Raw genomic sequence first — 26,602 nt, forward strand, 5'->3', positions numbered from 1 at the left:
AGGCGGTTTTGTATCTTCTTCTTTTAGTACTAGATATTAACTTGTTTTTGTAGCTCTATCTATATCTATCTCAAAATGATATTCCCCATACATAGATAAATTATGACTTGTTTAATTTGTTTGTTTTGATGAAATTTGTGTATAATTTGGCGGTACTGTTTCGTGTTGAAGAGCCCAAGCTTGTTTAAATTGTTTCTTGTTGGGTTCTGTCTAGCTTCTGTTGATTTACGACTACAATACTATGTTCATGTAATCACACAAAAAACGATATGAGACCAAAAAAACATAAACAGTTCAAACAAGATGGGCTCTTCAACACGAAAGAAAGGTGAAATGTTGATAAAATAAAATAAACAGAAAACGATATGAGATCGAAAAAGGTCGGTCATATAGAGCTTCTTCCTTCCTCTTTACTCCTTGGCCTTCTCGACGGCGACTTCCTCAGCAGCCGCAACTTCAGTCTGTTTCTCCTCCAACGCCTCAGTCTTCTTCTCCTCCGGAGTTTCAGTCACTTCTTCAGCTTTCTTCTCCTCCTCCACAACTGTTGGAGTTTCAGTGATCACTGCTGCCTTCTCTTCTTCATCCTCATTTGTCTTCTCTGCATCTTCCACAAACACTTCTTCCGGGTGTTGATTCACCTCCGTCTCAACGATCTCTACTGCTACTGAAGTCACGTGTTCAACCTGTAAGCGAAAACACACTTATTAAACGAAAAAATGCATGCCGTTTAAACGGCGAATAGTCCATATCACTTGATAGACATAGATTTCTAGATACATGATATATATATATATATATATTAACAACGAATATGAACCATAGATACAGGTTTATAGTTTGACAAAATAAAAATAAAGAGAATATATACCTCAACGGTGGCCATTTCGAAGGAAAATATAGTGTATGTGATGCTTTGGTGTATGAAGAGATTTGATCAAGATGAGAGGTATTTATAGTAGAAGCAAACCGTTTACAATAATGTTTTTTCAAACTAAATATCTATTAAGATAAAATTATTAGTTTTTTGAAAGAACCATGATGATGATTATTGCACATGAACGAACCTTTTTTTTGCTTATATATAAAAGCAATTGTACTATTTTACACCTCATGCCCACATAGTATGGGGTGACTGGAGAGGGCTTTAGAGGGTAGCTGTTACTTTATATAAGCTGTAAAGTCTTATACTGTGATTTTTATTTTTTAAAAAATAAAGCTATGACTTAAAAAAAAATATAGTTTTACGAATTTTTACTTTAAAATAAGTTGTAAAGTTATATACATACTGTAAATTTTATTTTAGGAATTTTTTCATATTTTTAAAAAGTACAAAATAAAATATTGTTTTTGTTATTCCTCAGCTCTTGTGAAAAATCATTACTTAATCTTCATTAATCGATTGTTTAGGTCTTATTAATCATGTGTTGAGTTGGGACCATGATTAAGCAATAAGAGTCATTTACCTCCTGTCAAGTATGCATATGCATATACTTTTGGTTGTTGAATATTGTTGGTTGCAAGCAGTACAATCGGGAGAGAAAGGATCGAAAGATCGACAAAGGTGTTGCTAAAGCTGAGGGTGCTGATTAATCAAGGATTAATCAATACGATATCTGAAGCTAAAACTAGAACACCAAAATGTTGATTCATGATCTTAACTCCTAAACATTTCCTTGGTTAATGAAAGAGTTCGTTCATCTTTCAAACCATTGACAATAATAGCAGCTGTCACCTCTTCTTCACCATTACGGGCTTCTTCTTGATGTAATGGTGAATAGTAAGGCCTCTATGCTGTTATACAATGCTTTAAGTACAAGGATTTAAAAAATATTTACAAGCCTTTTTTTAAGAGTTTTAAAAGGATTTACAATGATTTTAAAGGATTTTAAAACTTTTATAATTCCTTTTAAAGTCATTTGAAAACTTTTGTAAATGCTTTCAAAACTCTCAAAAAATTTTTTTTTTTTTTTTTAAACTCTTAAAATTATCCTTGTTGTATATATTATTTAAAGCCTTTTAAACCCTTAAAATATATTTTACAATGGTTTTAAATGATTTATAAGGATTCTAAAATATTGAAAAAATGTTTTAAAAAGGATTTTAAAGTATTTACATGTATATTTAAAAACTTTATAAGGATTTTAATAAGTTTTAAAATGGTTTACAAGAGTTTTTAACAATTTTACAAAGCTTTAAAAAACTTTACTAGGATTTTCTAAGAATTTTTAAAGGATTTACAATGGTTTTTTAAGGGTTCTAAACAAAATTAGAAAGACTTTAAATGCAATTTTTTGGCGGGAAAAAACAGAGAAAATAAAATTTTGGCACTTAAAATTTAGGTGGGTAAGTTTTGGTTTCTAACTACATGTTCTCATTAGATTTGATGATGATTAATTTAGTCATTTTGGTTAAGAAAGTGGTTATTTTTAAAAATGGGCCAAAAAAGGATATCATAGTAGAATTGTGGTTTGGGCTTAAAAGCCCATTACCCCTCCCCTAATTAGTTTTCAACTTTTCATGGAGTCTTCGGTTTTCGACTTTGGATCGGAGTCGGGGAACATGAATTTCGACGAGACCGTGCCACTGAGCCAACGATTGGAGTGGTCAGACGTGGTCCCATTGACTCAGGACGATGGTCCGAATCCAGTGGTGCCAATTGCCTACAAGGAAGAGTTCCGCGAGACTATGGATTACTTCCGTGCGATTTACTTTTCCGACGAGCGATCTCCTCGCGCACTACGACTCACGGAAGAAACCCTCCTCTTAAACTCCGGCAACTACACAGTAATCAATCTTATAATTCATATAATCAACAACTATCTGAACTCTTATGGTTTTGAAATTTGATGGATTTTAGTCTTTTATTGGTCCTTGTTGCTTCAATTTTTAGTCTTACCGATATTTTTGTTTACCTTTGAAGGTGTGGCATTTCAGGCGCCTAGTACTCGAGGCCCTTAATCACGACTTGTTTGAAGAACTCGAGTTCATCGAACGCATTGCTGAGGATAACTCTAAGAACTACCAACTGTGGTAAAGTTCATACCTTTTCACACCTTGTTTGATCTATGTGCTTTTGATCATGAAAGTCTATGAGTGAGTTATACTTTTGAAAATTGTCTGATGAATAATTTTGAATCAATAAATGTATATTCTACTTCTCCATAGATGAAAGTTTGTTCTTGTACACATTGTTAAGTTCATAGTGTCTCATATCTGCTGATTATACAACGTTAAAACCCTTGGTTGTTTGTTTTGAGTTTGATGGTCCATGCTTCTGCTCTATGTTTTCCTTTTCTCTAGGCATCATCGGCGATGGGTTGCAGAGAAACTGGGTCCTGATGTTGCAGGGAGAGAACTTGAATTTACCCGTAGAGTACTTTCACTTGATGCCAAACATTATCATGCTTGGTCACATAGGCAGGTTTGCGATCTCAAACCTTGTTAAAGCATTCACTTGGGGTATCATTGCATATCTTTTTGTTTGATAATATGGAAACAATCTGCAGTGGACACTACGGGCATTAGGAGGATGGGAAGATGAGCTCGATTACTGTCACGAGCTCCTTGAAGCTGACGTCTTTAACAATTCCGCCTGGAATCAGGTAACTTGATCGTTGATACACATACGAAATTCTGTATCTCTAATCTATCAATTGCCGATTCTGTCACCTATTTGTATAATCTCATTCCCTTAATCTGACAGAGGTATTATGTCATCACCCAATCTCCTTTGTTGGGAGGCCTAGAAGCCATGAGAGAATCTGAAGTAAGCTACACAATCAAAGCCATTTTAACCAATCCTGCAAACGAGAGCTCATGGCGATACCTAAAAGCTCTTTACAAAGACGACAAAGAATCCTGGATTAGTGATCCAAGTGTTTCCTCAGTCTGTTTGAATGTTCTATCCCGCACAGATTGCTTCCATGGATTCGCTCTGAGCACCCTTTTGGATCTTCTATGTGATGGACTGAGACCAACCAACGAGCATAAAGACTCAGTGAGAGCTCTAGCTAATGAAGAACCAGAGACTAACTTGGCCAATTTGGTGTGTACTATTCTTGGTCGTGTAGATCCTGTAAGAGCTAACTATTGGGCATGGAGGAAGAGCAAGATTACAGTGGCAGCAATTTGAATATGTGACGCCCCAAAATCACACTTGAAAAAGACTTGATTATTAGTTTTTACGTATGTACTGCTTATTTATGAATCACATGTTCATGTTAACATGTATCAAAACAATCTTGATTTCTCAGTTTCCTTCGCCTTGTGATATTCAGAGAAGCTTTCTCAAGAATGATTTTGCATCACACACTTTGACTAAACGCATTGCTCTCTCGATAACCGGAAGATCAAAACCGAAACCGGGTTTTGGTTTGGCTCGCGGATTTCCCCAATTCAATTTTAACGACAAAACTATACTAATTCATAAGATTAAAAAAAAAGTTTCTGAAGTGGTCGAAGTCGGAAGCGTGATTTGGTCGAAAGATTGGTTCTTTCTCCGACAAGAATTATGTCCAAATCTGGGTTTAGTCTGCTGTTCCTCGTTCTTCTACTTATCATGGGTTTCTTATTTCCGTTGAGAGTTTCTGCAATTAGGTGATTAATTTTGGGTAACAACCATTGCTTCTATGAATTGTCCCGCTTAGTTTCATTTCCTTGAGATTTTCGAATGAATTTGCAGGAAGGATATCGGATTTTTGGAAGAGCGGAGTTGCAGAACAACTGTCCAAGGAAGATACTTGATCTCCGATGATGAAGGTTAGCGATTTCCACTCTTGGAAAGATTCACCTTTTTGAACATTTTGAATCTCTTTCGACTTAGATTTGGTGATCCATGAATGGTTTGTTGTTGCAACTTGCAGGCAATGTGTGTGATGCTTTGTCATTGGAATCTCGAACTCGTTGTTGTCCATGGAAAGGAGAAAGATTCTCTTGTCAGTGAGTCAATTTTTAAGACGATCATAGCCTTTGATCACGGACTTATAGGTTTCATTAAAACTGATGTGTTCTTAATCAGACTTCTTTGTTTTGTGGTTTCGCTTGAAGTGGATGCAACATACTTTCACAATGCTGCAACTCTTATGAATTTTGCGTTTCTTGCTGCTTGAATCCGTCTCAGGTATTCAATGGAATCTTTGATTTTTTTTCCAGATTTTTCTCTGTTCTCGCTTCATCTTTTTTTTTTTGCTTATGAGCACTTATCTTCTGCAGACGCTTCTTGAGAAGGTGGTTAAGGTCAAAGTTGCAAAGCCGGCTACATCAGGTAACTTGTCGTTTTACAGCAGCTTCGATTCTTAAACCACCGCATAAAAGTGTTTGCATTTGCAAGATGGCCAATTTTTCCTCTTTGGCAGGGACTTACAAGAGTGTATTTGATTTTTGTGCCGGGAGATGCCGGCATAACTCTGAGAGTGTGGTAAGCGATATACTGTTATTGTTTCACCTAAAAAGGCTTTGATTGTTCTTTTCCTGGCATGTTTCTTGAGGTTATGTCATGAATTGGATCAATGTAGTGTGGAAGTTAAGGTTTTATCTGAAAATGATGGAATGCTCTTGAAAGTCTAATGAAACTGGATAATCAATACGGATAGCTCTAAACAGTGAGATGTATATTTTGTTTCCTTAACGTCCAGGTTCACGAAAATGCTTACCACAGCGAGTTTCACCATTGTTTTTCTCTGACATCAAATGCTTCAGGTTAACCTCAATAGCTTACTTTTTTTCTTTTGCATATCGTTTAAATGTCGAAATACCCTATCACATGCATCAAATAATTGAAAACAGGTGCTAATCTTACACAAGTTGAAACAAGACTTCTTGGTATTGACGTTATTGTCGGAAGGTAACACCCTTCACTGCTCTAGAGGTTTGAATTGTATATGCTCTTGTGGAGACCATACTCTTAGACTCTTCTCTATTGGATTGGTTTCACAGTCAAGGAGATTCATGCGATGCAGTTTGCAAATCACGTGGACAATTGTGTGTGATGAATAAACTCTCACTTCTAAACCAGTGTGACGTGTAAGTCTCTTCTTAAGCAACTATTTTACCAGAGTCAATCTTTTAAGCCAACTATCAAGTCATGTTTCAGAGATTTCTATATAGAATAGATTAAAAACTGGCAATTTTGTTGGTGTTCACATAGTTCTTTCTCTTCTTCTTTGTTTGCTTAGTATGAAAAGATACATGAACTGCAAAGGGTCGTGTTTAGCAAGTGCCGGGGCTGACCAACCTGCTGAAGTTGTCGAAGATGCGCCGAGAGATTTGGTATTTCATCTTTTTTTTTTTCTCTTTTATGCGCCCTTTAAGTTCCTGAATCCTCAGTGAAATAATTTATTTACATTGCTTCTCCTGACTCAATTTTTGAATCTTGTTCATAAACTGAGTGATTCCATATGTGTGTGTTTATTTTCTTGGTCTGCAGTATCCAGGCGCGTGTTTGTATACCCGGACACAATCATTGCTTTCCTGTGACGGTTCACACCAACACACCCGACGACTCTGCCCATGTGCCTAGAAGCTAGTCAGTATTAAGACTTATGCCATACTTTTTTCCTCCTTATTGTAGCAGTTTTAGAATGCTCTGATCATGTAATTTTCTCATGGTGAAAGAACACATTGTTGACATATACATGCACGGTTCAATATATTATAGTTTAACTACTAAAACGTTTATTCATTGAATACCACAGAATGAGAGAAAAAGCATCTGTCCACATCGTGTAACGTGTATGGCCTACACTGAGAATTAACTACAAGGCTACAGAGGCAGCAACGTATTCATTAGATCTTTGTCACACATTGCTCATTATATGAGGTGCAGCTTTCTTGAACAGAGCCAAAATCCCAACTTTGTATTTATCCTTAATCTCTCTTTCACCAAATCACCTAAGAGGACAGCAACAACAACACAAGAGAAGGCCTTAAGAACCAGCTGGTGGAGTTCGAATTGTTGTTTCAGATTTGATCTGTCCAAGAGTAACTACATTAGTTTCATGTTCTTAAGATCTGCAGAACTTATGAATTTCACATTGATCAACCAAGAAAGAGTCATGTTTTTTTTTATTCATTAACTAATGATCTGGCTTTGTTCATACATCCATAATCACAATGGAACTGACATTGAAGAGAAATCCGATTTAATTAATGATATGATTACAGAGATTTGTTTATACTTTCACAATATCAGAAAATCAATATTAAAAAAAAAAAAAAAAGAAGGAGAAAGACATCAGAAGCTGTAATTTGTTTTAAACACTCTTTTGTCTGCTCCTACTCCTGCCTGTTCCTTAGCCACCGCAACACCTCTGTTAAGCTCGTCTTCTGTTTCTCCACTGTTATCATCAGCTGTCGCAAACGCAGGATGGCTTAAAACGCATTTCAGAAGCTGCGTTCCTCTCAAGGCGTTTGTGAGCGGTAAGTGTCCTAAAGGCGTTTCATCGTTAAGCTCCCACTTGAATTCGTCAGGAAACGCTCTGTAATTGTATTGAACAACCTCTGTGTCAAGAAGCTTCATCCACTCAACTTTAACGAAGAATCTTGTGAAATCTTTCTTCACTTTTAACCAGATTTTGCGTTGCACGCTGTATCCGAATCTACCATCACTGTGTTTAATCCATAGATTGTCGATAGCTTGAAGATCTTCGGGGGAGATTGTTTTCACCTCGGAGAAGAAAACGTAGCCACGTTTCACGGCGGCTTCTCCGGATATCTGAATGAGTAATCTCCGTGTCTCCTCGTCGGCTTGTCTGAAGTTTTGATTGACGAGATGGTTCTCCAGAACGTCGAATATGGTCGCGGTTTCGGCAGTTGTGGCGGAGGCGTTTGTGGTTGAAACGGCAGATACGGCGGTGGTGGAGGAGGAGGTGGAAGAAGCAGAGCAGATTAGTGAGAATGTTGCGGCGGAAGTGGGTTGTTTGAGGGAAAGAGAAGTTGGTCCGAAGTGAGATTGGCAATGGAGATTGTTGCGGTGGTGTGTGTAAGAAGGAGAGGAGTGGTGGTGGTGGTGGAGAGAGTTTGTGGTCGCCATTGATGGAGAGGAAGAGAGAGAAGAGTCACGTCAGGGGAAGATAGAGAGTGAAGTTGGAGAGGTTAAAGAAGAAGAGAAAGATAAGGTGTGTGGAAAATCAGGAACTACTAAGCGGGGTCGATTCTGATTGGTCACTTATGGCTCAGGTTTGATTTTCTCTTTTTCTCTATACTTTCATTTTGCATTTTAATTTGGAAAAAATAAGATTTTTAGGGATTCATTTCTTTTTTTTCACACTAATTTCTAAGAATATTAATGTACATACTATATTGTTTTTGATATCAAATTTCATGTCTACGTCATTTCTCTCGTTATCGTTATTGTTTGAAAGTAGATATTAAGGTTTTTAAAAACATATTTTTGTTGTTTTAAAAGAAATCAATATCGGTCAAAACACTGTTATAAAGCTATTTTTCGACGTCACATTTTTGTAACATCACAGATTGACCTATCTATAATGGGCCTTTAAACTCATTGGCGTATAAATAGGCCCATTATCATTTGATACAAATACGACGGCGTTTTGAATGTTTGTGCTGGACAGGATCAACATAGAACTCTGATGGCGCCATCTTTGAAGAAGAGCCGTCGATGATTTTTTCGTCATTGAGACTTATATAAAACAATCACTGAGAGCGATTTTTCAAAATTCTTTACGCCGGGATCAAGTAGAGAAAAGTAATCGAAGGTTTTGTTAGTGCTGGCAGTCACCGTCGCCATTTTTTGAAATTCTTAGATCGAAACTGTTTGGCGGGAGTTGTGAGAAACGGTGGCGATTGACGAAGAACTTGTTATAAGGAGTTGGGTTTTGGTAGATTGTGGTGATTCTTCGATCGGAGGATAAGGTGTTTGATTGAAAGAGCAGATTGATTAAGGCGTGTTTTGGGGCTGAGGAAATGGGTCGCAGCAGTTCGAAGAAAAAGAAGAAACGAGGAGGTAGCGGAAGAAGGGGTCAGCTGAAAGACCATGGATCTAATGCTGATGAAGATAATGAACTTCTATCTGAGGAGATCACTGCTCTGTAAGTTTGAACTTTTAATTTCTGTGAATTTTGTGAAACGAGTTATTTAGGCAATGTGAGATTTAGGGTTTTTGATGATTTGTGGTTAATTTTTGATTTGGAGGGGCATGATAGAAGTTGCTATGACCTTTAAAGTTGTGCTGTGATTAGAAATTGTGTAAATGTTGGGATTATGGGATTTGATCGTTCAGATGTTACAGGGAAAAACAATAGCAATTATTTGTAAATGTTGTTAAAGACGAGCAGTTTTAATTAACACCACAACGAAATCAGGAAAAGAATGAGTCTCTATATGAATTCTAATAGTAAGAACTAAGAAGTATCGGTTTTTGTTTTCATGTTATCAGCTCTGCAATATTTCAAGAGGACTGCAAAGTTGTTTCTGATTCGCGTTCGCCTCCGCAAATAGCAATCAAGCTCAGGTTTTCTTCTGATCAACATGTTTGCATTCAAGTTTAGCTGTTGTGATTTTTCTTTTTTGTGCATGTAAATGCGTCTGATTCACCAAGGTCCTTGTAATTCGAGTAGGCCGTACTCAAAGGACATGGGATATGAAGACACCGACATATCTGCTATGCTTATAGTTAGGTGAGTATCTTCTTTCCGAAATTATGAAATAATTAACATGTTCATCTTTTTATTACTTCTTCTAACTAGTTTGTCCTTTTAGGTGCTTACCAGGATATCCTTACAAGTGCCCCAAGCTTCAGATTACTCCAGAACAAGGGTTGACAACAGCTGATGCTGAGAAGCTTTTATCTCTTCTCGAGGACCAGGCATGGGAATATTTTCTATAATGATATACTCTATGGTATTCAGAAGTGCTCTATGCTGACACAAGGTACTCAAAAAATTATATTCTATGCAGGCAAATTCCAATGCTCGTGAAGGTCGGGTTATGATATTCAACCTGGTGGAGGCTGCTCAAGAGTTTTTATCAGAAATCATTCCGGAAAGTCATGATGAGGAATCTGTAAGTATATTCACCCAAATGACTGTTTATGCCTAACAACAGTATCCTTGTCTCTTGTTAAGTGCTGGTAAAAAGAAAATTTATTGCATCACGTATCTATTTGCATTGGTCATTCTTCCTGTAACAATAGTGTTATTATTTCTTTCTGAAGGTTCCATGCTTGACTGCACATCGAAGCACTCAGTTCATTGAGCAACCTATGCTTTCAAATATAGCAAAATCCTGTTCTGGTGGACCTTTTGTGTATGGTTTTATAGACCTATTTAGTGGCTTGGAAGATGCAAGAAATTGGAGTCTGACTCCAGATGAAAATAGGGGAATCGTATCTTCAGTACAATCTCACCCACTAGACACTTCAAGAATTTTGCATCAGAAGCCAGACAAGAATCTGAAGCGATTTGAAGACCATGCTAAAGAAGAAGTTGCACTGCCTGCTCCCATTGCCAAACTGAATACTGTTCAAGAGGAGAATGTTGATGATACAAGCATCTCTTCTTTTGACTCAAGTAAATCTACTGACGATGTGGAATCTGGATTATTCCAAAATGAGAAGAAGGTGAGGGGAGGTCCATCTGTTTTAGCTCAATCCCTTTTTTCCTTTTTAAGATATTGGCCTCTGGTCCTTTCATATGAGACACTACTCCAGAAATAATCTAATTAGAATTTATGTGAATGGGGCTGCACGTTTTCTTTTGGTTAGAGATAACTAGCGTATCCTGACCAACAAAACCAGAATTAAGTAATAAGAGTCATATACCTCCTCTCAAGTATGCATCTACTTTTGGTTGCTGAATGTTGTTGTTGCTTGCATATTTTTGTTTCTCTTAGCAGGAATCAAATCTTCAAGATGATACAGCTGAAGATGACAGCACTAACTCCGAAAGTGAGTCGCTGGGGTCATGGTCTTCTGATTCCTTAGCTCAAGATCAAGTGCCTCAGATTAGCAAGAAAGATCTGTTGATGGTCCATTTACTTCGAGTAGCTTGCACTTCCCGAGGACCTTTGGCTGATGCATTACCTCAGATAACTGATGAACTGCATGAGCTTGGTGTAAGTCTTTTGGATAATTGTATTTTTTTTATCCATCGAGGGAAGTTTCTTCATTTTTTCCCCCAAAACTATGTTAAACCATTTCAGATATTGTCTGAAGAAGTGTTGGATTTAGCTTCCAAATCATCTCCAGACTTTAATAGAACCTTTGAACATGCATTCAATCAAAACATGGTACGTATCCCTTGGCACACTTCATTGTTATTATTTACTTATTTGAGTTTCATGTAATGCATCTGATTGATGTTATCTTTCAAGGCCTCAACCAGTGTTCCTCAGTTTTGGGAGCCACCTTCTGATTCTTGCGAGCCAAATGCATCACTCCCAAGCTCGCGATATCTCAATGATTTTGAAGAGTTGAAACCCCTTGGTACATTCTCCACTATGCTTTTCTCTCTCTCTCTCTCTCTCTCTCTCTCTCTCTCTCTCTCTCTCTCTCTCTCTCTCTCTCTCTCTCTCTCTCTCTCTCTCTCTCTCTCTCTCTCTCTCTCTCTCTCTCTCTTTCCAGTTTTAGGTGTAGAAGATCAAATTCAGTAGTGTCTTTGCTCAAAGGTTTATAAGATGTTATTTGTTACTCATTAGTTATTTAGATGTGTACTTCTGCAGAAAACTGTCTCTGCTAGAGTTACGTCCACTTTCTCAACATTTTATTTGTTCTGCAATTTTGTTTAGAGGAAGTAGTTTTCCTTCTTGCTCTCTGCTGAAACTCTATGATTGGCAGGCCAAGGTGGTTTCGGCCACGTTGTGTTGTGCAAAAATAAACTGGATGGAAGACAATATGCAGTGAAGAAAATTCGACTGAAGGACAAAGAGATACCTGTCAACAGTCGGATAGTTCGGTAAGTGAGAAACTGTTCATAGTGAGTACATTTGGACCAACATATATACTTAAAGCAATTTAAAGATCTCTGTGCCATCTTGGGGTGTTTTTCTGTGTTAATATTAGCTAAATGTTATGCCACCTGGCAAGGGCTTCTTGGAAATTATCTATGCTCTTTAAGCAAGTGGTGGAGATCTGGATTAACATGTTCTTCATCTGCGTATATATGTGCTCTATACTTTTTTTACTTGCAACTGTGTTTGCTGCAAACCAGGCTTTATGGCCTCGGCTTTAAAACTCTAGTGTAGGCTGTATCTGGGGAGGATAAGATACTCTATAACTGATGGTTTAGATCGGTTTAGAGTATAATGCTAAATCTGTTTTTACATGTGCTCGTTATGAGGTACTCAGAGAAGTAGCAACACTTTCCCGTTTGCAGCATCAGCATGTTGTACGTTACTATCAGGTAAAGGTCCTTTCTGCTCTTCTGAACTTTCTACTGATTAATGACTACATTCAGTGAGATATCTTCAAATTGGATACCAGCCACGTGTACCTACATATTGTCATTGAATTTCTGCTGCTTAGTGCTATTCCTTTTGCCTATGTTCTGTTTGTTAATGATATTAATTTTCATGAAAATAGGCCTGGTTCGAAACAGGAGTTGTTGATCCCTTTGCTGGCGCAAATTGGGGATCAAAAACTGCAGGGAGTTCAATGTTCAGCTACTCAGGTGCAGTGTCAACTGAAATTCCTGAGCAGGACAATAATCTTGAGTCGACTTATCTATATATTCAAATGGAATATTGTCCCAGGTAAAGATTTTAAAAGCCCTATCTAAACTCATTATTTCACCCCACACATATAGTGAGCTGTTAAAACACAGATGTAGCGTCATTGATTTTTGACATTGTGAGTTATTAATTATTTCTAACTTCTAAGTTCCCCTGTGTCCCACGCTTGTCCAAGAAAAACTTAGATTAAAATGATCCAAAATGTCTGATATTTTCATGAAATCGCGGATCAGTACATTTCTCCTCGATCTGTATAGTATTGTTATTTTTTGTTGTCTTAGCTTTGGGTTCTTTCTTCTCTTCTCTTCTTACTTTTTTTGTTCATGTTATGTTCAAGGACTCTCCGCCAGGTTTTTGAATCATATAACCACTTCGACAAAGACTTTGCATGGCATTTAATTCGCCAAATTGTGGAAGGCTTAGCTCATATCCATGGACAAGGAATAATTCATCGGGATTTTACACCTAACAATATTTTCTTTGACGCTCGGAATGATATTAAAATTGGGGATTTTGGTCTTGGTATGCTTCCCTACCTAATGCTATTATTTGCTTCAATTTCTTGGTATGTCTGTTGTTCACATGCTTTTCTGAATAGACTTAAACCTCTCTAGTAACATAACGAAGGTAGGTTCCTTGCCATGCTTGATTTCTGCTTTTTATCATTTTAAAGTCGTGAGGGTATTTTGATGCATGAATTTTACTATGTTGTTCAAGTCTTTAAATAAAAGAATCAATCTAATCATCTCATTATACTGTGAGTATTTAACTGTGGTATGGAAAACAAAAACGAAAATATTGCATTTTCTTACTTTATCAGCAAAGTTCTTGAAGCTGGAACAGTTGGATCAAGATGGGGGTTTCTCTACGGATGTGGCTGGAAGCGGAGTCGATAGTACTGGTCAAGCTGGTACTTACTTTTACACAGCACCTGAAATTGAGCAAGATTGGCCTAAGATTGATGAAAAGGTTAGTAGCTGTTGGTGCCTTAAATGCTTGTATATACCTTTTCTTTTGGTCCTCAGGTTTTTATTATTTCGTCTTATATCTGTGTGTTTCTAAATGATGTGTTGAATTGCAGGCCGACATGTATAGCTTAGGGGTTGTGTTCTTTGAACTTTGGCATCCTTTTGGAACCGCCATGGAGAGACACGTTATTTTAACTAACCTGAAGCTGAAAGGGGAGCTACCTCTCAAATGGGTAAATGAATTTCCCGAACAGGCGTCTCTACTGCGGCGTTTGATGTCTCCAAGTCCATCTGATCGTCCCTCTGCCACAGAACTTCTTAAGCATGCATTTCCTCCCAGAATGGAATCTGAGTTACTGGACAGTGAGTTCTTTGCAGTTCTCTATTTGTGTCAACTTCATATGAATGTTCTTGGTCGTTTGAGGTTTTCATCTGATCTGTGATGTTTTTCTAGTAAGGCTAACAACACATAGTCTTGTTCTGTCTCCATTCCGCTAAAGTTACAATTCGTAAACTGGCTGACTACAATTGCTATTAATTCGGACCTGTCATTTGCTTATAACGTATACAAATTTTGAGTTGGTGTTAGTAGTGTGTATGTTCTCTTTTATTTGATGAAATGCTGATTCTTTCTTAACAAGTAACCCTTTCTTTTCTAAATTTCAGATATTCTAAGAATAATGCAAACTTCTGAAGATTCAAGTGTTTATGATAGAGTAGTAAGTGTGATATTTGATGAAGAAGTATTAGAGATGAAAAGCCATCAGTCTAGTAGATCGAGACTCTGTGCAGATGATAGTTATATTCAATACACAGAGATAAATACAGAGCTTCGTGATTATGTTGTTGAAATAACAAAAGAAGTCTTTAGGCAGCATTGTGCGAAGCATCTAGAGGTCATACCAATGCGCTTACTTAGTGATTGCCCCCAGTTTAGCAGGTATCCTTGTTGCTATCCATTACCTGTCACTCAAACTAGATCTTGATCTATCTTTTATCTTCCCTCTAAAGGAAAACTGTAAAGCTTTTGACCAATGGAGGAGATATGCTTGAACTATGCTATGAGCTACGACTGCCTTTTGTGCATTGGATAAGCGTAAATCAGGTCCTGTGTTGTTATGTATATCGCCCTTCTTTTTCTTGTATGTTAAGCAGAAAAGTGCTCACTAATTTCTATATAAGATTATTTCCAAATCAGATGTGAAGTTCAACCAAATTGGACCAAGAACTGTCTTAGAGAGCAGCTTTTTATGAATATAGGACAATTTATACAAAGTGTAAACTTGACATTGAGAAAGTTGCAAAGTGAATTCTGAGCAAGTCATAGCTACCCTTACATGAAATCTTTGGTTTTAATTTCTTGCTTTATTTGTCTAATTTGGCACACTTCAATTTTGCAATGCAGAAATCCTCATTCAAGCGATATGAAATATCTCATGTCTACAGGAGAGCAATTGGCCATTCTCCACCAAATCCGTGTCTTCAGGTATTGTGGTCGCACACTCTGCTAATATAATTTCTGGCCAATATAGTATAAGATAAATGCTGGCTGTCCATTTTACCTTTTATTTTCTCTGTGAAAAAAGAGCATATGCTTATAAAGGTTTTGATGTTTGATTGCCAATAGGCGGACTTTGACATTGTTGGAGGCACACTATCCCTGACAGAGGCAGAAGTTCTCAAGGTGCGAGACACAAATGGAACGAATCTATTTTTATATCGAGTAATGATCATTACATGTTTATAAGTCACACTGCCAACTTTTGGAGGAAATGTAGTAAGTGTTGTGATGGTGTTTCTGGGAAACTAACGTGAAACTGAACAATTATTTTGCCTTATGCATTTTCCTACAGAGAGCTTACATCTCCTGCACCGTTTTAATCCATTAACTTTACAGGTGATAGTAGACATCACAACCCACATCTTTCATCGCGGATCTTGTGACATTCATTTGAATCATGGAGATTTGCTGGATGCGATTTGGTCCTGGGCAGGAATTAAGGCAGAGCATAGACGAAAGGTTGCAGAGGTATGGTTATTGTTAGTTCAAGGATATGGGTCATTGTATCAATGGTTTATATCGGTATCTTGACCAATTCTTTTTCCTGTTTTTCAATTGAAGCTTCTTTCCATGATGGGATCCTTGCGTCCTCAGTCATCTGAGCGGAAGCTAAAATGGGTTTTCATAAGGCGTCAACTTCTTCAGGTTTGAGGCTACACAATAACCCTATACATGGTTGGCAATCATAGTAACATGCCACATACCAATATTATAGTGTACTTTGTCTTACTCGGGAATCTCCTGCTTACCAGGAGTTGAAGTTACCTGAAGCTGTTGTCAATAGACTGCAGACTGTTGCTTCAAGGTTTTGTGGAGATGCAGATCAAGCACTTCCTCGTTTAAGAGGGGCTCTGCGTGCTGGTACGATCCAACTTTCGCCACTCCTAAATTTGTGAAGCAGATTATAATTGGTTCCATCTGCTGCAGATAGACCTACCCGCAAAGCACTCGATGAGTTGTCAAACCTCTTAACCTACCTGAGAGTCTGGAGGATAGAAGAGCATGTTCATATTGATGTTCTGATGCCACCAACTGAAAGTTATCACCGGAATTTGTTTTTTCAGGTACAAGTGAATTGTGGGGCTTTTTTGGGTCTTTGTTAGGCTTTTGGATGTTTTATAGCTTAATGCGTTGTTTACAATGATTGAATTACTTACTCTGGTAACAGGTGAAGAGATGGGTTCTGCATAGATGCTTAGTTGATGCATAGATTGTTGTTGATTCTGCTATATGACTGTATGTTTAACATCTGCGAACTTCATACAAATGTTTGTCAGGTTTTCTTAACCAAAGAAAATAGCTCTGGGACATCTAATGATGGCGTTTTACTTGCTGTTGGTGGTCGTTATGATTGGTTGGTGCAGGAAGTGTGTGATCGTGAACATGTAAGTTCTTTCCACGTATTTTTCATCTTGCATGGAGAGAAGCTATAGGATATGTAGCATTGATAAATGATTATTCACGTAAAAGATACTTATCATGGTATCAGTGTATGAACTGAAAACCGGGAAGTGAAATTTATCCTCTTATCTACTAGTGTCACTGTGAAAGTTGAGTGCAAGAGGATGGTAAAATATGTTATTGAAAAGTTTTTATTATTATTTTTGTTATTGGATCCAGAAAATGAACCTCCCTGGTGCTGTTGGAGTTAGTCTTGCACTGGAGACAATATTTCAGCATCTTCCTATGGATCTAAGGCCTATTAGGTTCATTGTCCTTCTGAATCTTTTTCATGATCTTAAATGGAAACACCTCGCTAATTTGTATTGAACTGCAGAAATGAAGTCAGCACCAGTGTACTTGTTTGTTCAAGAGGAGGTGGTGGTTTACTGGTCCAGCGCATGGAACTAGTTGCGGAACTATGGGAAAAAAGTATAAAGGTGAAGAAAGCTTGAATATGTTATGTTGATAGATCTGTTTGGACATATCATTTGTGTTACCAACTAATAACATTTACATGTATGCATTGGCAGGCTGAGTTTGTTCCAACACCTGATCCAAGTCTTACTGAGCAGTACGAATATGCAAATGAACATGAAATCAAATGTCTAGTGATCATCACAGAGTCTGGAGTAGCTCAAAATCAAATAGAGTTTGTAAAGGTAATAAATACATCATGTTCTGCTTACTATTGAAGAAAGCCGTGAAAATGACCAGTAAATTTGTGGTTTGCAGGTTCGTCACCTTGAACTGAAGAAGGAGAAAGTGGTAGGAAGAGAAGAACTTGTCAAATTTCTGCTGGATGCAATGGCTGTTCAATTTAGAAACCCCTCTGTTTGGAGCTAAAGAGAGTAAATAAAGAGCCACTTTTTGCTTGGTGAAAATATTATTTGCCACTCAACAGTCACAAATTTTGATCATTCACAATCTTAATGTGCATATATCTTGGTATTGGTCAGTTACATTCATATGTGTACACTAGCCCAACCTCACATCAGTTTAATACTACTGAAACTGAGGGTGCAAATGGTTAACATGTAAATGAATATGATTAGAAATTTTAGTGGGATAAATTGGGATGGATAATGCATGAATAATCATGGAATCATATGTTTTTTGTCCTTAGGTTGTTGTCGATATCAAATGGCAATATGGCATAATGTTACAAAGTACTTACAGACTTAGTGAAATGCGTGGAACAAAAGCCCGTATAGCTCAGTGGTAGAGCGTCAGTCTTGTAAACTGAAGGTCCGTAGTTCGATCCTGCGTGTGGCACTTTTTTATTTTCCTCTCCTTTTAACTACTTATTGTATTTGTTTGTTATTATTGACCATTGACAGTAATCAACAGGTAAAAACCACTAGTACAATAATAAATAACCAGGTTCACTTATACAAAAGAACTTTGTAATAATTAGTTGAAAAAAAAACTTGATACATTCTTGCTTGAAGAGTCTCTCTGCCTCTTTGTTACTTTCCTGCCTTAAGGAACACATTATACATCAGAGTAAAATATCTTATATATGTCATTAGTTACTAAAGACTTGAGAAAACAGACACTTGTTTTCAGAAATTATGATGCAAGAACAAGCTCTGTCCAGGAGAAGCTGGCCCTATCTCTTCCTCAAGACTCCTCAATGCTTCTTGTTGCTTCCTCCCTTCATCCTCCTCCTCTGCGACATCTCCTTCAGATGCCGATGATTTCCTCCTCTGCGATGATGTCACGCTCGGGAATGTTATCCATGATCCGCCTCTGAATTCCGTGTTCTCGGAACCAGACCTTTTTGAACCGATCCTCCATGACTTCTTGTGCATTCTGCTGCTCCCAAGAACCACTTCTGTTGGTAATATTGGCTGCTCACTGCTCGGGTTTCCCATTAGCTGTGCAAGCGCTCGTTCCAATGCTGTTGTCACTTTATCCATTGATGGTCTATCTTTCCCTCTCATTCTCACGCATTTGCAAGCCACACTCACGATTCTTTTCAAAGCTTCGATTTCAGATGGATGTTTCAAGACCGGGTCCAAGAGTGCGTTTATATCTCCTGCTTTGATCAAAGGAACTGCCCATTCTACTATGTTCCCTTCTTCGTAGTGCATGTCAATGGCTTTTCTTCCGCTTAGGATCTCGAGAAGCAGGACTCCAAAGCTGTAGACATCGGATTTGGTTGTGAGATAGTGAAGTCGATAGTACTCGGGATCAAGGTAACCGAGAGTTCCTGCTGGTAGTTCTGCCAAAGGAGAGCCGCTATCGACAGGACCAAGTAAGGAGAGACCAAAATCAGCTACTCGAGCATTGTGTTCTTCATCTATAAGAATGTTTGATGATTTAATATCCCGGTGAATCACGGGAGGGCAAGCGTAACCATGCAAGTATTCGATTCCTCTAGCAGCTTGGACAGCAATCGTTACTCTTTTGACCCAATCTAGTTGCTCTTTCAAGGCCTTGTTCTTTCCATGAAGATGGTTGTGCAGTGAGCCGTGTGCCATAAACTCATAAACTAAAAGCCTTTCTCCACATTCTTCACAGTATCCAAGAAGGCTAAGAAGATGAGCATGGTTGAGTCTTGATAACAGATCAAGCTCCGTGCGAAACTCATTTGAATTCTTCTGTTTGTCTGATGACATTATCGCTCTCTTCACTGCAACAGTGGTTCCATCTCTCAGTACTCCTTTGTACACACATGAGAAACTCCCTTTCCCCACTATTGATTCTTCTTTGAATCCATCAGCGGCTTTTTCAAGTTCCTCATAAGTGAAAACTCTAGCCCTTCTGCGCTTTTGCAGCTCATCAAGATCCGGACGGATTTTGCCATTATCTTTCGTAAAGGCTGAATCTTTAGAAGACCTTGTATCATTTTCTGAGCACCTACAATTCCTCAATCTGTACCTAATGTATAAAGCCGCTGTTATCGAGACAACCGCTACCAAAAATAGAGCAAATCCAATCTCTGCAGTTGCAATAGGTAGCTGCAGTGACCAAAACTTTCCTTTTTCCTTGCCTCCACTGGTAGCCGAAGAAGAGCAGTTTGAGGAGCAATCATGTGAGGAACAACTGGAGCAGTTGTAAACACAAACTTGATCAGATCTCTCTGTGCATACGCTTTTCTGATACATTCCAGGAGGGCAACTGGTGCTACAGGGCAAGCAAATGTGAGAGCCAGTAAATTTGCAAGGCGAGTTTTCTTGGTTACTGAGTTCATGAGTTCCTGGTGGACAAGGAGTGTCTATACAGAGTCCTGGTGAGACAGCTAAAGGGATAGAAGCAGGGAAACCAAGACCCCAACAAACAGGTGACATAGAAGTCCCTGTGAGAACTCCGCAAGTGAAGTAATTCCCCGCTGCAAGATCATAAAAGCCGATACCTGTAGGAGCAGGTGTACTCCTGTTCACGAAAAAACCCCAACAGACCGCACTATGATCATAGCGTTTGATTCCACAAGCATAAAACTTCCCACCTACCACTGCTAAGAGTGGCTCTTTTGGTGGTAAATCAAGAATCTTTTCTTCTGTAGAAGTCCCTGTAACCTCCTCTTCGAACTCTAAGCTCTTTCCCCAACATAGCACTCGCGATTCCAACCCGTCAAGAATGCCACAAACATGGTATCCACCAGCTGCAATTTTCTGAAACTTTTTTTCCTTGGGGATTAAACTGATTACTTGACTACTATTCTCATCTCCCCAACAGAAAACCGACTTATCTTTAGAGGACAGCGCGCAGTTGAACTCCGAACCAGCCGAAAGCGAATGTAACTGCTTATCAAAGACAAAGTTTCTTGTCATATTGTAACCCCAACAATCAACAAGAGAAGAGGAAATAATGTTGCTGTTCTTTCTTCTTCCCACTATTGGCTTCCTCAAACCACAAAGATGGTAATCACCAGCACTAACTTCTAAATACTCAGCTCCTTTGGTCATTGGTTGAGGAACTCCCATTTGAATAAATGCACTGTTTCCCCAACAATAAGGCTGATGAGATAGCATCAGAAGCCCACACATAAACCCATCTCCACCCGTTAAACCGATGAACTGGAGATGACCAGGAGTCCCATAGAGGATTGCTGAGTTCGATCCGTAGCAAACCACAAGATGAGACCCATCAGACTTCAGACCACAGAATACAGAACCACCTTCTCCATAAGAAATTGCAATTGAAGACATTGAACCAAGAGCTGAAGCAAGCTGCCATATACTAGTGAAAAGCACAAGCTTTACAAGGAGAATCCATTCCCTTGCTCTCGTTTCGAACATTCTCATTCTTTTCAAAGTCAACACACACGCTTCTTAGTTACTGTCTTCACTTTCTGAGACATTCCACAGAGTGACTAAGAGTATGACCCTTGATTAGTAAATAGCAAACGAGTCACACGAAGTTCACAAAAACTGTGGAACTGCAATCAAGGGCATGCAATAACTAAAAGAATAGAAATTACAAACAATGAGAGCTGAATTAGTGACGAAGAAACAAAGGACTCGTCAGCCAGACAATCTCCGGAGATGTAGGAAACAATCTTGAAGTGGAAAATTCAGACAACCAAGTCAAAGAAGGACCTCTTGTCTCTCTGTTCTTCTGCAACGAAAACAAAAACACTTACTCCTTTCAGATCTCAGACCGCAAGGTAACAACATCATAACATCCTCCAAAGACCCTTTGAAGCTAAGCTTCTCAAAAAAAAAATCTTTTCTGCCGACTAAAGAAGTGTTGAGAGAGTAATTGGGTAATGAAAGTAGGAGCTAGAGTTATACATTCAACAGTAGCTCATGAAAATCTTGAGAAACCAAAAGAGAAAGAGAGAAGAGAGAGACATGGAGCTTATCAAAGAGAGAGTCATGAAGTACTGAGATGGCATTAAATGCGACCAAAACTGCTGCTTCTGAATAATGGCAAATGTAGGTGACGCCATTTAATATTAAAGAGTTAATGTTACCAAATTTTCTCTTCTTGCTTTCTCGTTTTTTTTTACTTTTTTATTTATTTATTCGAATTTTTCCCCATTCTTCCCAAATTTGTGCAATCTAACCCAAAAAGTTTTATGTCAAGTTTCCATCTCTATGCACATTGGAGTTTAACACAAGATTCAATGAGACATTAACTATTACTCATTCCTTCAAAGCTTCCTTTTTCCTTTTTTAATAATCTTTTTAATGGGTGTTTTACTTTCGCCGTTGCCGTCGGTGTTTGGTTTCGAGCAATCCAAAACATTTTAGATCAATCTCTTAACTTATAATAGTAAATGGCTTGTGAGGTTTCATGCACATATTTTTAGTTCAACTCTGTTTCTCGAGACGCGAGACACAAACATCCTCTTTTGTCTTCTTTCTCCTCATCTCCTTGTGCCCAACAAAAGAAATGTTTTGTCCTCTTTAGACTCAAGATTTCAAACTAACAGACCTCTCTCCCTCTCTATTCTCTGTGTCTCATTACAAGAACCAAAATTGAAAAACATAAGTTGACTCGATTTTATATGTTCTTCCGTCTTTAAAGTTGACTTGAGACCATTACTGATTCTAAGAAAAAAAAAAAAAACCCAACTAACTATATGGTTCAGACTTCAGATTCAAAGAATAAGAACCGGCCACTCACGTGCTACTCACATGGTAACGAACCAATACATTGCAGACGCACATAGCCTTGGAGACTCTACATTTGCAAATTACCTAGACTTATCAAACATTCAACCCAAGTTTTTTTGTGTAAACAAAGATGATAAACTGCTTCTAATCAACGACATGGTGTACAACATTGATCTGTAAGCTAACCTCCAAGATTGGTTTATGAATGATGTGTTTAACAACACAGAATTGCGTTTACAGACAAGACAGCCTTACAAATAATAAAAGACGAACCAAAAAGAATTGCATACTGACCTAAAAACTGACTTCTCCCTAGGTCATTGCAAAAAACCTTCAGTAATATTTGACTCAATGCTCTCATCTCCATGTGTTTGATGGCCTAAGTGCAAGCCAACAACCAAAAATAAAGTCTTCATTACTCTTTGTTGTATCAATCGTATATTTATAGAGAGAGCACAAAATCATACCTCAAAAAAAAAGCAGCAGTAGAAACCTCTTGGTTAGAGGAAAGGCCATTTCTTGACTATCTCTACATCATGTATATAGCCATTTTTCTATTACTTGAACAATATTATACAACATAATGGATGCTTCACCCTTCAAACAAGTCACTCTGACCGCGCCTGCTCACTTAAAACTTCGCTCTTTTCCTGCAGAGGAAGAAACAGCGCATAGGATAAGGCTACTATTGTGTTTATTGATTGTAGCGAATTGATTAGAAAGGCGATGTTCTACCTGCTCCTCCGTGTTTGGTGGCAAACTTTTGCCTCCATTGCAACGGAACTTGAATGACTCAGAATAACTAGTAGACTCTCTATCGATGATGAACTCTGGAGAAGAGATAGTCGAGGATCTACTGGTCTTACGAGGAGAACACGGCTGGTTTGAGTGATAGGCCTCTGCTTCTGATGATGATAATTCAGAGCCAGCTCCCCGTGGACATATAACAGTACTTGAGTTTCCGACTATTTGAAAGCTTTCCATGGATGGATTTTTCGGAATTTCTACAAGGAGATCACCAGCTGAATGATTCTGTTCTGCAGCAACCATATCAGATTCACTTGCCAACTTCTTCCCTGGAGGAATAATACAGTCCAAGTCAACTGGATTTACACAGCAGCTTTTACTATATGATTCGACACAAGATGATGCAATCTGGCAAGGTCCTGAAGAATCAGGTATGGACAAGTTAAGCCCGCTTTTTTCCTTGCAAGTGTCTGAGCTCTCTTTGATTCTGTTGCATGGTTCTATGGCAGATGATGCTAGAGATCGTTCACCATTGGGATGGTGATCAGAAGGTAAGTGAGCATTGTCTTTCATTGGCGGACTTAAAGATGATTCTCTCCTTACATGACCATCCGTGTCTTGCCCTGAACTCTTCTGTTTCTTACACTCTGTAATGCCAAGATCAGAATGTGGGGATTTTCTGCGGCGCATGCTATCACATACATTGACCTCATCTCTCATGCTATTGATCCAATCTGATGGATTAAAATTTAGATCAACTGAAAGGCTAATACCCTCTTCCAAACTGACATGAAACTCAAACGAAGACGAACTAGGATTATCACCACTGTCTACATCTCTCATTCTATTTTCTAGCCGAGAATCTGCTCTCTTGGAGTTTGCTGTTGGGCCCTTTTCATTCAATTTCCTCATATAAGGAGGAGCAGATGTAAAATCAATCAAACCATCATTTCCATTTCTTTCCTGCATTTTCCATAGAAACATTTAAGAGACGTTAGAAGTTGGCAGAGTATTAAGGACAAAAACATTGATGCACCTATTTCAATAAATTTCTTTGAGAAACTATCGTACATTATAGCGGTATGACTATTGTACCATCTACCATAAAGGCGAAAATAGCGGATTTTATCAATTTGCTCAATGAAAACCAACTTAGTGAAAACTACAGCTGACTCATCCTAGTGGTTGTAAGCCGACTTCACTTTCATACAAATACATATTTCAAAAAAAGTGAATCGAACCTGATACGGTGTATTATTCCCAAGGATAATGCCTGGTTCTCTAGCCACTGCACCTTGAACATAATCCTCTCTAGGTACATCCAATTTGTTACCATAAGAATCTGCAATAACATTTAACCAGTCTTCATAAATGGTATAACAAAATGAGACAAGAGAAATCTATAAGAAACAGAAATAAATTCACCAAAACCTCTTTTCACATTCCATGTTCTAATCGCTGGTGCTCTAGAAGTTGTCGCTGAACTATCTTGATTCCCAGGGACCCCAAAACTTACCGGGTTCAAATTATTTTTCTGCAATTGTTAGATAGATACAACAACACATGATTAGGTTCCAAACAAGAAATCATTAGGAGAAACAACAGGACATGTGACGATATTAAATTTATAGAGCAACAAGGCATGAAGTTGCATATTAATGATTTCAGATTATCTTCAAGCAACAAGTTTTTTTCCTCCTGAGCCATACTTAGTTTTCTGAAACCAAAAAAAAAAACTACCTCGAAGTAAGAAGCCAATGATTCAGCCATATCGGAACTTGATCTATTGGCAGGCAAATTATACTTCTTGCATAAACTCTGAAGCTCTTTCCTTGAAAATCCGCAATAGAAATCCACATCTTCCTTCCTGACCATCTGTTACCATTACACCAATCCAAATAAAGTGTTACACTTTTTAAGAGCTTGAAACAAAGAATGACCAAAAGTAGTGAACTTTTGTTTTGGGTATCAACCAAAGTAATGAACTTTACAAATACAATCTTACAAGATTTTCCCAACGGTCACAAATTTGAAGGAATATAAAACAATAGAATTCTTCCAAGTGGACCAATGAATAGAAGCTACCAGAAACTTGAAGAACTAGTTTCAGCTGAAAGAGAAGAGAGACTAAAAAGATATAAAATTTGACCAAAAGAGAATGCTTCCCTGTTACAGAACATCAAAAACCTAAGAGAGACTAAACACTGACAAGGACACAATCGAATTAACCCCATTTAGATCGAAGGAACATGAAAATTTTTAGAAATAGACGGCGAATAATTCGTGGAGGAAGCTTTAGTATTTACCTGCTGATCGAGTGGCTTTTTCCGGGAATTTTGCCGAGAAAGAAAGTTTCTGGAGAAATTGGAAGTAGCGATTTCGAAATCTCTGCAGGGACCTAAGCAGACAGAACGAGCCCACTTTTGACGAAGCTGTGTCTTCAAATCTGGACGTGAACTTTAAACTCAAATTCTATTGTGTTATGGATATATGGGCCTACTTGAAGCCCATTAAGGTTTTACAACCCAACATATAACTCCGCTATGTTTTCCCTAGATTTATGTTGGTTCCTATAGCTTTTTTACATATCCGAATTTGAATTATAGTGAAAGTCAGATTATGTATCCTAACCAAAGATTGAGAACTTTCGAATACCGAAAAGAAATCTTAAACAAATGCTCGAATATATTTAAATAAAAATTCTAAGTATTAAGTATAGTTCATTTTTTTTTTCAATTATTTCTCGATGTTGTTTCAATTAGCTGTGGAAGTGTACTATAATAACCAAAATTAAGGATCATGTGTCGTAGTGGATTTGAATGAGCTGGAAGACAAACATAACATATGTAAATCAAGTGTCATTAGATCCCGTTACATTTATTTATTTTATATTATATGAAATATAAAATTAATCGAATATCCACTAAAACAAAGTTTACGATAATTTGTTTTACTAAAAGTTGATTATTTTAGTTTTTTTTTTCAAGGATTATTTTTCACTACTATATTACACTTGTGACTCAAGTCGATCTATACAAACTATCATGTTTGGGGGCGATTTAGCACGTTGCAAGCAATTTTGAAATAACAAATGATAAATTGTGCACACAGTTTGTTCATTAGGATTCTTTAATAAAAATATTGACTCAATGCAGAGATTCAATTTAATATTATAATATACTATAAATATGTTCATAACATATTAGATTATGCCAATAATTTATAAATTTCGTAATTACCTCAAACAAATCTCTATTTTAATAACCAAAAGATTTCAAATTGAAAAGAAAAAAACTTTTCTAAATTAACACAAGATGAGTTTTTTAGTCAACTCAAAATAGTAGCTAACTTTTTTAATTAACTCAAAATAATTTATTTTAGACGCGATTCAGTTATGATATTTTGATTTTTGATCTAATTGATTTATATGTAATCTTATCTTGTAATTTGTTGACATAAATAAACTCATTTTCAAACTATATTAATTTTTAAAAAATAATATTACTTTCCTTTTTTATATCTTAAATTGTTTTTATCTATAATTGAGTATCATATATATATATAAATTCATTCTAATATTATATATAAAGACTAACAAAAAAAATTCACTTACTACTATAATATTTCAA

At 37.5% G+C, this 26,602-nt stretch overlaps 7 protein-coding genes and 1 non-coding gene across 20 annotated transcripts; 4 read left to right on the forward strand and 4 right to left on the reverse strand.

The window, feature by feature from the left end:
* Positions 1-115: 115 nt before the first annotated feature.
* AT3G59370 (Vacuolar calcium-binding protein-like protein) lies at positions 116-922 on the reverse strand. The gene is made up of 2 exons (NM_115799.4): positions 869-922; positions 116-683 (listed from the first exon to the last, which is right to left on the reverse strand). The coding sequence occupies exons 1-2, from the start codon at positions 881-883 to the stop codon at positions 411-413; spliced, it is 288 nt and encodes a 95-aa protein (NP_191496.1). The 5' UTR covers positions 884-922; the 3' UTR covers positions 116-410.
* Positions 923-2,520: 1,598 nt separating this feature from the next.
* FTA (farnesyltransferase A) lies at positions 2,521-4,358 on the forward strand. Its single transcript, NM_115800.6, has 5 exons — positions 2,521-2,784; positions 2,921-3,030; positions 3,301-3,421; positions 3,507-3,602; positions 3,704-4,358. The coding sequence occupies exons 1-5, from the start codon at positions 2,560-2,562 to the stop codon at positions 4,130-4,132; spliced, it is 981 nt and encodes a 326-aa protein (NP_567084.1). The 5' UTR covers positions 2,521-2,559; the 3' UTR covers positions 4,133-4,358.
* A 78-nt stretch (positions 4,359-4,436) lies between these two features.
* AT3G59390 (glycosyltransferase family protein) lies at positions 4,437-6,723 on the forward strand. 2 transcript variants are annotated; one of them, NM_115801.4, is made up of 12 exons: positions 4,437-4,596; positions 4,682-4,758; positions 4,863-4,938; positions 5,047-5,119; positions 5,212-5,263; positions 5,355-5,416; positions 5,634-5,697; positions 5,785-5,842; positions 5,935-6,021; positions 6,174-6,267; positions 6,425-6,523; positions 6,693-6,723. In NM_115801.4, exons 1-11 carry the CDS (start codon positions 4,511-4,513, stop codon positions 6,515-6,517), a joined length of 822 nt encoding a protein of 273 aa, NP_191498.2. In that variant the 5' UTR covers positions 4,437-4,510; the 3' UTR covers positions 6,518-6,523; positions 6,693-6,723. The 2 variants fall into 2 exon arrangements, with proteins under 2 accessions (NP_191498.2, NP_974460.1); NM_202731.3 differs by lacking the exon at positions 6,693-6,723 and having other exon boundaries at positions 6,425-6,669.
* Positions 6,724-6,851: 128 nt separating this feature from the next.
* Positions 6,852-8,147, reverse strand: GUN4 (protein GENOMES UNCOUPLED 4). The gene has a single exon (NM_115802.4). It carries the CDS (start codon positions 8,027-8,029, stop codon positions 7,232-7,234), a length of 798 nt encoding a protein of 265 aa, NP_191499.1. The 5' UTR covers positions 8,030-8,147; the 3' UTR covers positions 6,852-7,231.
* GCN2 (protein kinase family protein) lies at positions 7,202-17,761 on the forward strand. 5 transcript variants are annotated; one of them, NM_001339969.1, is made up of 29 exons: positions 7,202-8,175; positions 8,574-9,050; positions 9,398-9,472; positions 9,579-9,638; positions 9,721-9,826; positions 9,919-10,023; positions 10,175-10,579; positions 10,855-11,073; positions 11,161-11,247; positions 11,332-11,443; positions 11,795-11,912; positions 12,305-12,359; positions 12,539-12,708; positions 13,025-13,209; positions 13,508-13,656; positions 13,769-14,018; positions 14,322-14,595; positions 14,667-14,760; positions 15,061-15,141; positions 15,283-15,339; positions 15,553-15,684; positions 15,778-15,861; positions 15,969-16,077; positions 16,144-16,280; positions 16,494-16,601; positions 16,837-16,922; positions 16,994-17,096; positions 17,190-17,318; positions 17,392-17,761. In NM_001339969.1, exons 2-29 carry the CDS (start codon positions 8,926-8,928, stop codon positions 17,500-17,502), a joined length of 3,726 nt encoding a protein of 1,241 aa, NP_001326041.1. In that variant the 5' UTR covers positions 7,202-8,175; positions 8,574-8,925; the 3' UTR covers positions 17,503-17,761. The 5 variants fall into 5 exon arrangements, with proteins under 5 accessions (NP_001326041.1, NP_001326042.1, NP_001190135.1 ...); NM_001203206.1 differs by lacking the exon at positions 7,202-8,175 and adding an exon at positions 9,201-9,272 and having other exon boundaries at positions 8,539-9,050; positions 17,392-17,617; NM_001339970.1 differs by lacking the exon at positions 7,202-8,175 and having other exon boundaries at positions 8,461-9,050; positions 10,852-11,073; positions 17,392-17,718.
* Positions 17,762-17,860: 99 nt separating this feature from the next.
* On the forward strand, positions 17,861-17,931 carry AT3G59415. Its single transcript has one exon. It is a non-coding gene; the product is annotated as a tRNA-Thr (tRNA).
* Positions 17,932-17,996: 65 nt separating this feature from the next.
* Positions 17,997-21,531, reverse strand: CR4 (crinkly4). Its single transcript, NM_115804.4, has one exon. It carries the CDS (start codon positions 20,907-20,909, stop codon positions 18,222-18,224), a length of 2,688 nt encoding a protein of 895 aa, NP_191501.1. The 5' UTR covers positions 20,910-21,531; the 3' UTR covers positions 17,997-18,221.
* Positions 21,532-22,182: 651 nt separating this feature from the next.
* AT3G59430 (uncharacterized protein) lies at positions 22,183-25,429 on the reverse strand. Of its 8 annotated transcripts, none has more exons than NM_202732.2 (7): positions 25,280-25,429; positions 24,714-24,848; positions 24,405-24,507; positions 24,215-24,315; positions 22,962-23,936; positions 22,694-22,876; positions 22,183-22,605 (listed from the first exon to the last, which is right to left on the reverse strand). In NM_202732.2, exons 2-6 carry the CDS (start codon positions 24,846-24,848, stop codon positions 22,835-22,837), a joined length of 1,356 nt encoding a protein of 451 aa, NP_974461.1. In that variant the 5' UTR covers positions 25,280-25,429; the 3' UTR covers positions 22,183-22,605; positions 22,694-22,834. The 8 variants fall into 8 exon arrangements, with proteins under 8 accessions (NP_974461.1, NP_001319798.1, NP_001325941.1 ...); NM_001339976.1 differs by having other exon boundaries at positions 22,365-22,605; positions 24,714-25,083; positions 25,280-25,407; NM_115805.5 differs by having other exon boundaries at positions 22,416-22,876; positions 25,280-25,399.
* Positions 25,430-26,602: the final 1,173 nt, after the last annotated feature.

Source organism: Arabidopsis thaliana, chromosome 3 (assembly GCF_000001735.4).
Source record: "Arabidopsis thaliana chromosome 3, partial sequence".
NCBI lineage: Eukaryota > Viridiplantae > Streptophyta > Magnoliopsida > Brassicales > Brassicaceae > Arabidopsis > Arabidopsis thaliana.

Coding starts and splice junctions, on each gene's coding strand:
- AT3G59430 (NM_202732.2), bottom strand. CDS start 24,848: ATGGTCAGGAAGGAAGATGTGGATTTCTATTGCGGATTTTCAAGGAAA. Junction 23,937..24,214: donor GGAATAATACACCGTATCAG/GTTCGATTCACT, acceptor TGGAAAATGCAG/GAAAGAAATGGAAATGATGG. Junction 22,877..22,961: donor CACCAAACACGGAGGAGCAG/GTAGAACATCGC, acceptor CTTCCTCTGCAG/GAAAAGAGCGAAGTTTTAAG.
- GUN4 (NM_115802.4), bottom strand. CDS start 8,029: ATGGCGACCACAAACTCTCTCCACCACCACCACCACTCCTCTCCTTCT.
- AT3G59390 (NM_115801.4), top strand. CDS start 4,511: ATGTCCAAATCTGGGTTTAGTCTGCTGTTCCTCGTTCTTCTACTTATC. Junction 5,264..5,354: donor TGCAAAGCCGGCTACATCAG/GTAACTTGTCGT, acceptor CCTCTTTGGCAG/GGACTTACAAGAGTGTATTT. Junction 5,698..5,784: donor TCTGACATCAAATGCTTCAG/GTTAACCTCAAT, acceptor AATTGAAAACAG/GTGCTAATCTTACACAAGTT.
- GCN2 (NM_001203206.1), top strand. CDS start 8,926: ATGGGTCGCAGCAGTTCGAAGAAAAAGAAGAAACGAGGAGGTAGCGGA. Junction 11,444..11,794: donor TGAAGAGTTGAAACCCCTTG/GTACATTCTCCA, acceptor TATGATTGGCAG/GCCAAGGTGGTTTCGGCCAC. Junction 15,685..15,777: donor ATAGACGAAAGGTTGCAGAG/GTATGGTTATTG, acceptor TTTCAATTGAAG/CTTCTTTCCATGATGGGATC.
- CR4 (NM_115804.4), bottom strand. CDS start 20,909: ATGAGAATGTTCGAAACGAGAGCAAGGGAATGGATTCTCCTTGTAAAG.
- FTA (NM_115800.6), top strand. CDS start 2,560: ATGAATTTCGACGAGACCGTGCCACTGAGCCAACGATTGGAGTGGTCA. Junction 3,422..3,506: donor ATGCTTGGTCACATAGGCAG/GTTTGCGATCTC, acceptor AACAATCTGCAG/TGGACACTACGGGCATTAGG. Junction 3,603..3,703: donor ACAATTCCGCCTGGAATCAG/GTAACTTGATCG, acceptor TTAATCTGACAG/AGGTATTATGTCATCACCCA.